Below are 12,929 nucleotides of genomic sequence, written 5' to 3'. Positions count from 1 at the left end.
CAACACCCCAATCAAGGAACTATCCAGGAGAAAATGACAACCCCACAGGTTGTCAGGGCAAGCTACTATATATAAGGAGGGAGTGAACTCCACACTGACTCACACTATGTTACCTAGTTGGACTGTGTAGTGCCTGCAAGCAAACAACCATGCTCAGAGAGCACCAAGGACTGCACAGTTCAAATCAGAACCACAAATATTCCCTTGTATTATAATAAATAATTATCAGGCTTGGTTTCTGGTGAAAATTTAAGGACTTCGTATTAACCGTCTAGGTCAGGGGTAGGCAAACTTGGCTCTTTTATGACTCATGGACTTCAACTCCCAGAATTCCTGAGCCAGCCATGCTGGCTCAGGAATTCTGGGAGTTGAAGTCCATGAGTCATAAAAGAGCCACGGTTGCCTACCCCTGGTCTAGGTTCTCCAGACCTTAGGGCCATTTTTTTCCTTCAACCTCAGTAACTTTTAAGAAGTGTAGAACTCCTAGAATTCCCCAGCCAGGTAGAAGTTGAAGTTCACATATCATAAAGCATGCTAGTCGATGAATTTTGGGAGCTGACATCTACACATGTTAATGTTGCTAAGGTTGAGGATGTCTTACTGGCTCGGGATGCCTTCAGTGTCTAGTACAGACATGCCAAACTTGCGATGTCACGTGACGTCGCACAAAGTATCGGGACAGTTTTGCCATTGCCAGCAACAGGGTGGGCGCAGCTTCCGCGTGACGCGTCTGGCCCACAGGCCGGCAGTTTGACACCCCTGGTCTAGTGTATCAGACAATGCAGTAGGTAGCATGCATAGTTGAAAAAAAGCAACCCAATAAATCAATGAGAAGGACCACATCTATCATTCTGAACCTGTTGGGATCTGCCAGAGAGGTTCTTCTGAAGGTGCTTACCTTCTCAAAAATCTGTTTACAGTATGAAGATTACTGGACAGCACCACCATCATCCATGTCTTGTTCCAACTATGAAACACCTGTCCATGGAAGCTGGATTTGGGTCCCACTCAGGTTGACTTTGGAAGGCCTGTCTTTTGAACCAGCTCTTTTAACCATTCATGCGATTCAGTTATTTTTTATTTGGCTTAGTAGACAAGCCTCCTTACTCTGTAGAAAGGCAGATTATGGATCAAAGAGGCAAAGACTCTGATGGAATATGCACCTGGTGGAGCAGTGGGGGAGTTTTGGCAACAGATCTTTCCCGGAGAGAGGCCCTGATTAAGAGACTGTGCAGTCCCAAGCTGCATGGGGAAGGAGAGAAGACGTTCAGCGATAGCCACACCCTAGAATCTCTCAGGATATACTGTATCTAGTAGGTTTGAAGGTTATAGCTTTAGTTTGGCAAGATTCTGTCCTTTGGGTATAAGCAAATAAAGGATTGGACTTGATTGGATTTTGCTGTATCGTCTTTGGGTTAAAGAATTGAAGGTTGGGAGAAATGCAATTAAACAATGAGAAACAAAGTAGGTAATTTTTTTTATTGAAAAGTTTTAAAATACATTTTATCTTTAACCATCCCCCCTCCCCCCACCCCTACCTATCCCTCCCTACCTCTCCCCCCCTTCCCCCTCCCCCCCCGACTTCCCAGAGCTAAGTACAAGGTATAAAAACAAAGAACAATCATAAACATCCATATGCTACCAACAATAAATTCTTAAATCTATCACTCTCTAGCTCATATAAGATAACTACAAGCAATACTAATATACATATAAAAAGAAAAGAAAATAGAAAGGAAGACTTATTCAAATGCTAAATGAAACTTTTTAGTCCCATATTTGTTCTGGATATATTCAATCCATTTTTTCCACTCCATAATATAACGTTCTTGCGAATGATCTTTCAAATAAGCCGAGATCTTTGCCATTTCCGCCAGGTCAGAAACCTTTAAAGTCCATTCTTCTATAGTCGGCAGTTCCTCCTTCTTCCAATATTGACCTATTAAAAGTCTAGCTGCTGTAATTAAATTCAACATCAACTTAGTGTCCACAACAGTAGCATCTGTAATTATACCCAACAAAAACAATTGCGGACAAAACTTTATCCTTTGCTTGAAGATCTTCTGCATATTCCACCAAATTTTTATCCAAAAAGCCTTAACCTTTTTTGCAGGTCCACCATATGTGAAAATATGTTGCATCTTCGCCACCACACCTCCAGCATTGTGGCTGATAATTCGGATACATACTTGCAAGCTTTTTAGGATCTAAATGCCATCTATAAAACATTTTATAAAAGTTCTCTCTTAGGTTTTGAGCTTGTGTAAATTCTACGTTCCTCACCCAGATCTTTTCCCACGTGTCCATTGTAATAACTTCTTGGATATTCTGGGCCCATTTTATCATACAATCTTTAACAAGTTCTGTTTCTGAGTCAATTTCTATCAATGCAAGATATATTCGTTTGATATGTGCTGGACCCTGATTTCTAATTTGCTTTATCAAATTTTCGTCAGTCATTGCAAAACCAGTTTTCTGATCTTCTTTCCACCTGGCCCGTAACTGAGTGTATTGAAACCAAGTTTGAACAATCTTCTCATCTCGCAAGAGATTATACGGCTTTAAACACCAAACACTTCTTTCCAAGCTTAAAATCTCCTTATACGTAGTCACATCATGCTTGAAACCAACGTTTATGTTTTCTATTGCGTGTTTTGGAATTGCCCACAATGGCATCTTGCAGTCTAACTTATGTCTATCCTTCTTCCAAACTCTCAACAATGCCTGTCTTAGAATATGCACTTTAAATACATTATCTACCTTCTTATCATACAACAAATATGCATGCCAGCCAAATAACAAGTCGTGGCCCTCAAGATTTAATAATCTCTCTTGTGTCAAATTAATCCAATCACTTATTCCTGATAACGCAGCAGCTTCATAATATAATTTAAGATTAGGCATTTTAAGTCCACCTCTTTCACGAGTATCTTGCATAATCTTAAGTTTAACTCGTGGCCTTTTCCCTGCCCAAACAAATTTATTGATACCCCGTTGCCATTCTTCCAAATTAGAATCTTTTTTAAGAACCGGTATCATTTGAAATAAGAATAGAAATTTAGGCAGGACATTCATTTTCACTGCTGCGATTCTTCCCAGCAAAGACAATTGCAATTTTTCCCAACTCTCCATTTCTTTTTGAATTTTTCCCCATAATTTTTCATAATTATTTTTATATAACTTTGTATTAGAGGGTGACAAAAACACCCCCAAATATTTGACCCTTTTAGCAATCTCAAATCCAGTTAATCCTTCTAAAAGGGCCTTTTGCGATACTGTCATATTTTTGGCCAGAATTTTAGTTTTTTGTGCATTAACTTTAAATCCAGAAACCTTCCCATATTGCATTATTATCTCCATCAGGTCCACAACAGAGTTCTCCGGCTGGGTCACCGTAACAACCAGATCATCTGCGAACGCTCTCAATCTATAATCCTGATCTCTAATTTGTATACCCTTAATTCTTTCCGAATTCTGTATTTTTACCAATAATATCTCCAATGTTAACACAAATAATAAAGGCGATAACGGACACCCTTGCCTTGTGCCCTTCTCAATATTACATGCTTCAGTCAAACTATTGTTAACTATTATTCGGGCAGTTTGTTTTTGATATAATGCCCTAATTGGTTGCAAAAATTTATCCCCAAAATTCATTTTATCTAGAACTTTCAACAAAAATTTCCAATTCAATTGATCAAAAGCTTTTTCAGCATCTAGAAAAATTAGCGCCGCAGGGATCTGGTTGTTCCTCTCCAAAAACTCTATCACATCAACTATATGCCTCACGTTATTTTTCATTTGCCTACCACTAATAAACCCAGTTTGATCCCCATGAATCACCTGTTGCAGAACCCTCATCAATCTGTTAGCCAACACCTTAGCAAATATCTTGTAATCTGTATTTAAAAGTGATATCGGTCTATAGTTTTTTACTTGAGTAGCATCTTGATCTTCCTTTGGAATCAAAGAGATAAAAGCAGTTCTCCAAGACGGAGGCACCTTTCCCCCTCTCTGAATTGTCTGGAACAGTTCCTTTAACGGCTTTATCAACTCCAGTTGTAAATTTTTGTAATAAGCCGCAGTCAAGCCATCTGTACCTGGCGCTTTATCCACCTTCAATTCCTTAATTGCTATAAAAATTTCTTCTTCTGTTATCAATTGATTAATCTCCTCCTTTTGTGCTTGCGTAAGAACCGGGATGCTAGCATTCTCCAAATATACATCAATGTCTTTTTCATTAATCTTCTCCTTAGCATATAATTTAGAATAAAAATCCACAAAAGCTTCCTTAATAAGATCCTGTTGAAACACAACCTTTCCCTTATATTCAATTTTATCTATATTAGAAGCCCTTTGCCTTTTCCTTAGTCTGTAAGCTAGCCATCTACCTGGCTTATTAGCATTACAAAAAGTATTATGCCTAGCAAACCGTAAATTGGTTGCCACTTGATCAGCCATCAACTTATCAAATTGTCCTCTTAATAGGTTAATAACCTCTTTAGTCTTCACATCCAATGGGTTCACGATTAGGGCCTTTTCTTTTTCCCTAATTTCATTCTCCAGTTCTTTCCTTCTAACTTCCAAAGTACGTCTGCATTTATTATTCATATATATCAACACCCCTCTCATGTAGGCCTTGCTAGCATCCCAAACCATGTCCATAGAGGTATCCTTATTCATATTAATTTCAAAGAAATCCTTCATCTGCTGTTTACATTCTTCCACATTTCTCTGATTTCTAAACAGATTCTCATTTACGCGCCACGAGCGCCTATCCCTATTGTCCTTATTGATCTCTAACCAAACTGGACTATGGTCAGAAATAGTTCTTGCACAGATCTTTACCTTCTTAATCCTAGAAAAAAAATCATTAGTCAGCAAAATAAAATCAATCCTGGAAAAAGATTGATGTCTGTCAGAAAAAAAAGTATAATCCTTTTCATGTAGATGAGTGTCACGCCAAATATCTCGCAATTCCAAATCATCCTTCATTTCGAAAAAAGATTTAGGCAATCTGGCATGACTCGGAACACGCTTAAAAGAACCAGCCTTATCCATCTGTACGTCCAAAACACCATTCCAGTCCCCCATAAAAATAAACGATTTGTAATCCAATTGGGTAACCTTTGTGTGTAGTAAACTAAAAAAATCAGCTTGTTGTTGATTAGGAGCATACAGTCCAACTAAAAGCGTTTTTTTACCTTCTAACAGCAAATCTATCATAACATATCTTCCTTGCTTATCTACTTCAATTAGTTCCGCTGTTAGAGTACTTTTAACGTAGACAACCACTCCATTTTTCTTATTCATCGCAGAGGCAACAAATTGCGTGCCCAACCTTGAGTTTGATAAATACTTTTGGTCCATAACCCTAATATGCGTTTCTTGCAAACATATAACATCAATCTTAAATTGCTTTAAATAGTGAAAAACTTTCTTTCTTTTCTGTGGTGAGTTTAATCCATTGACATTCCAGGTTAGAAATTTAGTCGCCATGCTTGGCGCCCCTAAGCTTTTGGAGCACATCTTCAGTGGCCCCTGCAACTTCTTTGGGCCGCGCTCCTCCCACAGCTTCACTGTAAGTACGCTTTGAAAGTTCCATAAACTTCTGCTGATCTTGCTCCTGTACTTGTCTTGCTCGTCTTAAAGCGGCACGCGTCAACCTCTGCTCTCCAGCAACAGCCGATGAAACTGTAGTTTGATCCCCTCCAGCACCGTTCTCCTCTGTCTGTCCCCCTTCAGCATCTTGAGATTTTCCCTCTCCAGATCCCTTTGCAGCTTCCAAGAGTGATAGAGGGGTTGCTTTTAAAACATTGCTGTAGAAATCACGCGCCTGAGCCACGGTGACCAGACGATATCTTTTACCTTCGTGCATCACCACCAATCCGACTGGAATCTCCCATCTAAACTTGATATCACGTTGCTTAAGTTCCTGTGCAAGAAATGCAAAATCTTTCCTTCTTCTTAAAATCTTTGGAGGAATCTCTTTTAGAACCAGGACTTCTTGCTCAGCAACCACAACCTTAGTATCATAAGCAGCTTGAATAACTTCATCTCTAGTTGCTCTCTTTGTAAAATAGACCACCACATCTCTAGGTAGCTTCCTCTGCCTTGCAATCCATGAATTAACACGAAAAATTTTATCCATGCTTGCCTCTATTTCAGATGCTGGCTGGCCCAATACTGCTTCCAAAGCCTCAGAAATCAGCTGCTTTAAGTCTTCTTTAGGATTCTCTTTTAAGCCCCTGATACTAATAGCATACTGCATCTGATGGTACTGGACAAGGCTCAATTCTCCGTCCATTTTATCCCTTAAATTTTCATTCTCCAGTACCTTTACTTCTAATATAGAGTTCTTTTGACTAAGATCCTCCACTTTTTCGTCCAAACGTTGCACACATTCAGCCACACTTTCAATTGTAGACAAAATGTCTACCCTCATTGCACTGAACTTCTCTTCCATCCTCTCCTCCATTGCACTAAACTTCTCTTCCATCCTCTCCTCCAATTTCTCCAGTTTCTCCTCCAGCTTTACCATCTTATCATCCATCATTTCTGACATTACCTGGGATTGCTTTGCAAAGGCATCTTGTAAGTCCTTAAGCGTCAATGCCACAGGAGGTGCAGGAGGAAGCAAAGCTTGCAACGATGTCTGTTGCACCGGGGAAGTTCCCGCACTCCGAAGAACTTTAGAAGAAGATTTAGCCGCCATCTTGCCCAACTTTCACTTATTTCGTACTTTCACTTTAAAGCTAAAAAATCCATTGAGCCAGGGAGTAAAAGTAAAAGTCCACTTCACCTTGACCTCCTGTACCGCTCTGCCTGCACCTTGTTATTCGAAAGTCTTTTCTTCTGGCAGGGGTGGTTTCTAGCGCCTGGCTCCGCTCCAAAATTCACGGAGCAGAGACGCTTCGCCGCTCGGAGCAACCCAGGCTTCGGGGGGGCTCAATCCTTCAGCCGCCCAAACTTACAGCTCAGGCGGCCCCGGAGAGCTCAACACCTACCTGGGGCCTCACCCCCTCCTCTTCTCCCGAGGAGGGGGCTTCAAATCCACCTAAACAGCTGATCGGCGCTGTTTTAGGTGGATAAACACAGCTGCGAAGCGGACAGCCCGGAGCCGGCTGTCTTCGGCGCCGCGTCGCCACCGGAAGTCGAAACAAAGTAGGTAATTTGAATTGATAAATGTATCTGGAAATTTAAGAGGTTTGTAGGAGATGACCAGGTTTAGCCTGAGGGTGGGGTCAAACGCATCATCAGTCTGGAGTACCCGCACCTCCAAAAGAAATCTAAGTCCAGCCCCTTCCCCCTTTTAATCTGTTGACTCTTATCTGACACCAATTCACATTGACTGTTAGTAGATCAGATTCTTGTATATAGGCTGCTTGGAATAAATTTGCCGTGCTTTTGAACTCTATCCTGGCTCCTTGTTTCTTGTACCTGTCAAGGTTATTTACCTGTATTCTTATGTAATAAAAGAATGCCCTTCTTTATGCTTTTTGTCTAATAGGTCTTTTCCGCTTGATCTGCTTTCTCTTTTTAAACAGGACCTTAGGAAAGGCTCACTCTCCCTGTTGCATTTAGCTTCGGAGCACTCTCACTTTGAACTTAAGGCTTAATTGTATTGAAATGCACAGTGACAGTTTTCCATACGTTGCCCAGTGAATAGTTTCTGCATGGTTAATGTGGCATTCTTGCCGCCAATCAAAGTAGATTACAGAAGTGCATTGTGAGGCTTTCAAGTTAACTGGTCTACAATAGGTTCCAGCACTAAGCAGAATCTGGTTAGTACTTCACTGGGAGGCCATTAAGATCGTAGCTGAACTGGAAAGTATTTAGGAAGAAAACAATAGCAAAGTTTCTGTATTGTGCCAAATAATCCCACATGGCTGTTGTAACCAGTGACTGAGCTTGACAAGAGGAAGACTTTAACTTAAAACACTACAAGTCAGAAATCACTGGAAAACTTTGCATTGTAGTCCTGACTCCATTCAAGGCATTCCTCTCGAAGGGGAATGGAATATGAACCTTGCTTAATTCTGTATATGGGTCTTTATAGTACAAGATACTATGCAGATGCCTAGACTGGATTAATTCAATAACTAGGTCAAAAACATTGTGCAGATGCAGCCTGTATTTTGGTTATTGTTGTGGATCCGCTGGCTGAAGGTGGGGGGACCCTGCCAGTGGGAGTAAAGAAACATTCCAGCTTAGTGTCTGAGGGAGCAAACGTCTAGGATCAAACCTTTAGGTCTATATCTATCTGCCTTTTCCCAAGGGAAGACAGACAGTCTGGCGAGATTCTTGTAATATAGGTGATCAGCAACAAAATATCCATTCGGGCCTATCCATAAGTGGTTCTGGTGGCTTGCGCCTGACAGTGACCTCTTTTTAATATGAATAATCGTGTTCTACTCTAGAATATTGGCCCAAGTTTCCTATTAGTATGAATACTAGCAAAAAGTGACAACAATAAGAGAAGTATGGTGTTGATGAGAAAGAGAGAGGTACCAAATTGTAGCTCAATTTGTAGGGTTTTGGTGCTCTCCGAGTGTGCTTATTTTCTGGCAGATATTTCATTGTCCAATCAGGTAAAATTATTAGTGAACTGCAGAAACATCTGCAAGAAAACAACCAAGCTCAGAGACCACCAAGGACCTTAAAGAAAGAGGGGAGGGAGGGAGAGATGGAGGGAGGGAGGGAGGGAGGCTGGTCAAGATCCTACTATCACCTTTGAAGGAATTTGAATCAAGACTTAAGGTTCAATTAGGTTGCATGGTTTGACTTTCAGCTAATCAGTCAATCTATAAATACAAGTCAGTGTATAAATATACATAGGATTTGCAAGAAAATGTCACAGTATGGAGAGGTCTTATTTTGGGTTGCAAACATCCAATCATAGTCTCCTTCAGACTGAAAAATGTTTTCCTAATACTGCCTTCTTCTGCATGGACGGCGCCTTTTTATTTATGCAAGGATATCATTCAGAGGTGACTGTGCTTGGTCCAGCTATGCTTAGGTGTAATACAACAATGTCCAAAAAATTTTCCAGTCCTGAATCTTGACCTTCCTCTTATTTCATCTGATAGAGAGCGATCCGAGTCCGCAGCCACTCCATGGAAACCGTGGTAGGAAGCCAGAAGAAGCACCAGCCTGGAGGAATCCCTGGGAGTTTGAGTGGAGGGATTGTGCACAACAGTGTTGAAATAACCAAGACCACCTTCTCTGTAAGTGCCATGCGATTCATAACAATTTAACTCAGTCTAAAAGAAGGGAAAGGGGCACAGTGGTTAAAGATGCTGAGTTTGTCAGCTGGAAAGTTGACAGCCCAGGTTCAAGACCTGGGTGCCAGGCAATGGGGTCAATTCCCACTCCTGTCCCAGCTCCTGGCAACCTAGCAGTTCAAAAGTATGCAAATGCACCTAGATAAATAGGCACCACTTTGGTACCTTCCTTGGTGGCCTAGTGGTTAAGATGGTGGGATTGTGGACTGGCAGGCTGGCAGTTTGCTCGAGACTCAAGCGCCACATGATGGGGTGAACTCCCATCCTTGATCCAGCTCCTGCCCACCTAGCAGTTTGAAAGCATGCAAGTAGATAAATTAGTACCACTTCGGTTTGAAGGTAACAGCATACTGTACGCCTTGGAATATATTCATGCTGGCCACATGATCACAGAAGGGTCTTCAGACAATGCTGGCTCCCTCAGCCAGGAAAAGGAGATGAGCACTGCCCCCCTAGAGTCAGACATGACTGGACAAGGGAATCCTTCACCGTTACTTTTAAAAGAAGGAATCTGCTCCTTGCATCCCTTCTTCATTAGAATCAAGAGGGGGAGGGTCTATTCTGTGAATTTGGGGCAAAAGAAATGGCTGTGCCTAGCATTGATTGGCTTGGATCTGTGACATTCCAAACTCCACTTCTTCCTTTGTTTTAAATCTTGATTCTTTTTTCGAAAGCAAATATCTTGATTGCTCAACTCCGTGAATTCTCCAATGCGTTCTCTTTCAGTATACATAAACACAGTAGGATCCCAGCTCCAAAGTGCTTACAGACTGAATGGTGACATTTAATTATAGGAAGAAAGGGTATCAAAGAGGCCAAATTAAATGGAAGGAAGTATATTAGTAGACTTTAAGGAAATAAAAAGTACAGGCAATCCTTGATTTACGACCACAGTTGAGGCCCCAATCTCCATTGCTAAACATTGTTAAGTGAGTTTTGCCCCATTTTAAGTGAATCGCCACAGTTGTTAAGTTAGTAACATGGTTGTTAAGTGAATATGGCTTCCTTATTGCTTGTCAGAAGGTCACAAAAGGTGATCACAAAACACCAGGGCTACTGCAACCTTCATAAATACATGCTAGTTGCCAAGGGTCCAAATTTTGATCGTGTGACCATGGGGATGCTGCAGTGCTCATAAGTGTGAAAAACGGTCATAAGTCACTTTTTTCAGTGCCGTTGTAACTTCGAACAGTCACTAAATGAATGGTTGTAATTTGAGGACTACATGTAGTGTAGTGGTTGAGGTGTTGAACTTGGATGAGTTATCTAGGTCAGGGGTCCCCAACCCCTGGTCCATGGACAGGTACCGGGCTGCATGCTAGCAACCGGTCCGCACAAACAAGCAAAGCCCCATCCATGAGATGCAGGCAGCACATAAAACCATGCACTCTTCAGTCTGTGTAAAGAAGACATGTCAAACTCGTGATGTCATGTGACATTGTGCAACATATCGGGACGTTTTTGCCATTGCCAGCAATGGGGTGGGCGCGGCTTCCACATGACGCATCCAGCCCGTGGGCTGGCAGTTTGACACCCCTGGTGTAAAACCTTTTCTCCACGGAACCGGTTCCTGGTGGCCAAAAGGTTGGGGACTTCTGATTTAGGTTCAAGCTGTCATTTAGTTATGGCAGCTTTGAATTGGTGACTCTCATTCTCGTTCAGCTTCCCTCACAAGGCTCTTGCGCTGTGGAATAGAATTAACAGAGTGTGTTTGCACAGAACTTAGGATCAATTGTTTCTTTCTTCAGCCTCCATTAGCAGCAGCAACAGCCAAGAATCAATCAAGGAGTCCTATAAAGAGACGATCAGGCTTATTTCCCCGTTTGCACACTGGATCCGAAAGCCAAGCAGAACCCCGGAGCCGATGGTAATTCAATAAATATGTGTTTGTGCATGGGGTGTCATGTATTAGGGCAAAGTTCCCTGACCTTTCTGGGGCTGGTGAGGAGGGGGGAAAGAGTGGATAATTTTGTGGGAGGGCAGGTGCATTTGCTTGCATGAGTTCCCACGACAACCATGGCGATGTGAGCGCGAGTGAGACCACAAGCACCCATGACAACGCTCACACTAGTAGGGCTGCAAACACCCCTAATGATGCTCACGCGAGTGGGGCCACGAACTCCCCTGATGCCCGTGGTGCTGCTTGCGCGAATGGGGCTGCACACGGGCGTGCAGACACACATGCACCATGGGACCACTCATGCAGCCCCATGGTGATTAGGCCATGGCCCAGTAGTGGGCTGTGGCTGACAGGTTGGGGACCCCTGTATTAGGGGTTTGGAACTCTTTAGCTTAGAGAAATGGCAGCTTTCGGGGAGAACGTGATTATGTTGTAAAGAATCATACACAACATGCTGAAAATGGACAAGGATAAAATTCTCGCTCCTGCCAAAGCGTAAGACAAGGGTCTTCCAATGAAGTTGATTAGAAAGAGATTTAAAACAGGCAACTGATAAACGTCTAGCATTCATTGACACAAGATAATAATAATAATAATAATAATAATAATAATAATAATAATAATAATAATAATAATAATAATAATAATAATAATAATATAAAGTTGGAAGGGACCTTGGAGGTCATCTAGTCCAACCCCCTGCTCAGGCAGGAAACCCTATACCATTTCAGGCAAATGGCTGTCCAGTCTCTTCTTAAAAACCTCCAGTGTTGGAGCATTCACCACCTCTGGAGGCAGGTTGTTCCACTGGTTAATTGTTTTAACTGTCAGGAAGTTTCTCCTTAGTTCTAGGTTGCTTCTCTCCTTGACTAGTTTCCATCCGTTGCTTCTTGTCCTGCTTTCAGGTGCTTTGGAGAATAGCTTGACTCCCTCTTCTTTGTGGTAGCCCCTGAGATATTGGAACACTGCTATCATGTCACCCCTCACCCTTCTCTTCATTAAACTACACATACCCAATTCCAGCAACCGTTCCCTATATGTTTTAGCCTCCAGCCCCCTAATCATCTTGGTTGCTCTTCTCTGTACCCTTTCTAGAGTCTCGACATCTTTTTTACATCGTGGTGACCAAAACTGGATGCAGTATTCCAGGTGTGGCCTTACCAAAGCATTGTAAAGTGGTATTAGTACTTCACTTGATCTTGATTCTATCCCTCTGTTAATGCAGCCTAGCACTGTGTTGGCTTTTTTGGCAGCTGCAGCACACTGCTGGCTCATATTGAAGTGATTGTCTACTAAGACTCCGAGATCCCTCTCACAGTTACTACTATTGAGCAAGGTACCACCTATACTATACCTATGCATTTGATTTTTCCTGCCTAAATGTAGAACCTTACTTTTTTCACCATTGAATTTCATTTTGTGGTAATGGCTTCTAACCTGGATTCAATCCAAAGAGGAATGGATAAAGGACAGGATTCTTGAGGATAGGCCTATCAAGGTTCAGTGTTACCTCAGGCTTGGGGGCAGATACTGCTTGTGGACATGCCTTGGCCACTGAAGAAGGCAACGCATTGGACTAGAATTGTCAAGCACAGGAAATCAGGAGTCAATGCGGTTCAAATGAATATAGGTTTATTGCAAGCTAACACTCCCTACAAAAATCGGAAGTACTAACGGTCAAAGCAAATTGGCAGTAGATAAGAGTCAACGGAATTCGAGAGGGACTCTTTTGAGTGAGAAATGAC

General features: G+C 41.9%; 1 protein-coding gene across 4 annotated transcripts in view; it reads left to right on the top strand.

Annotated features, from left to right (window-relative positions):
- Positions 1-12,929, top strand: part of RAP1GAP2 (RAP1 GTPase activating protein 2) — a 218,446-nt gene that overhangs the window by 183,406 nt on the left and 22,111 nt on the right. For all 4 annotated transcript variants that reach the window (XM_081346583.1, XM_081346581.1, XM_081346580.1 and 1 more), the window contains 2 exons: positions 9,090-9,227; positions 11,033-11,151. In XM_081346583.1, the coding sequence (XP_081202709.1) occupies positions 9,090-9,227; positions 11,033-11,151 (257 nt within the window). The remainder of the gene's footprint in view (positions 1-9,089; positions 9,228-11,032; positions 11,152-12,929) is intronic.

Source organism: Vipera berus, assembly GCF_964194415.1.
Source record: "Vipera berus genome assembly, chromosome: 1".
NCBI classification, from domain to species: Eukaryota; Metazoa; Chordata; class Lepidosauria; order Squamata; family Viperidae; genus Vipera; species Vipera berus.
Note: the sequence above shows the minus strand (reverse complement) of the source record. Positions and strands in the feature narration are given on the sequence as shown.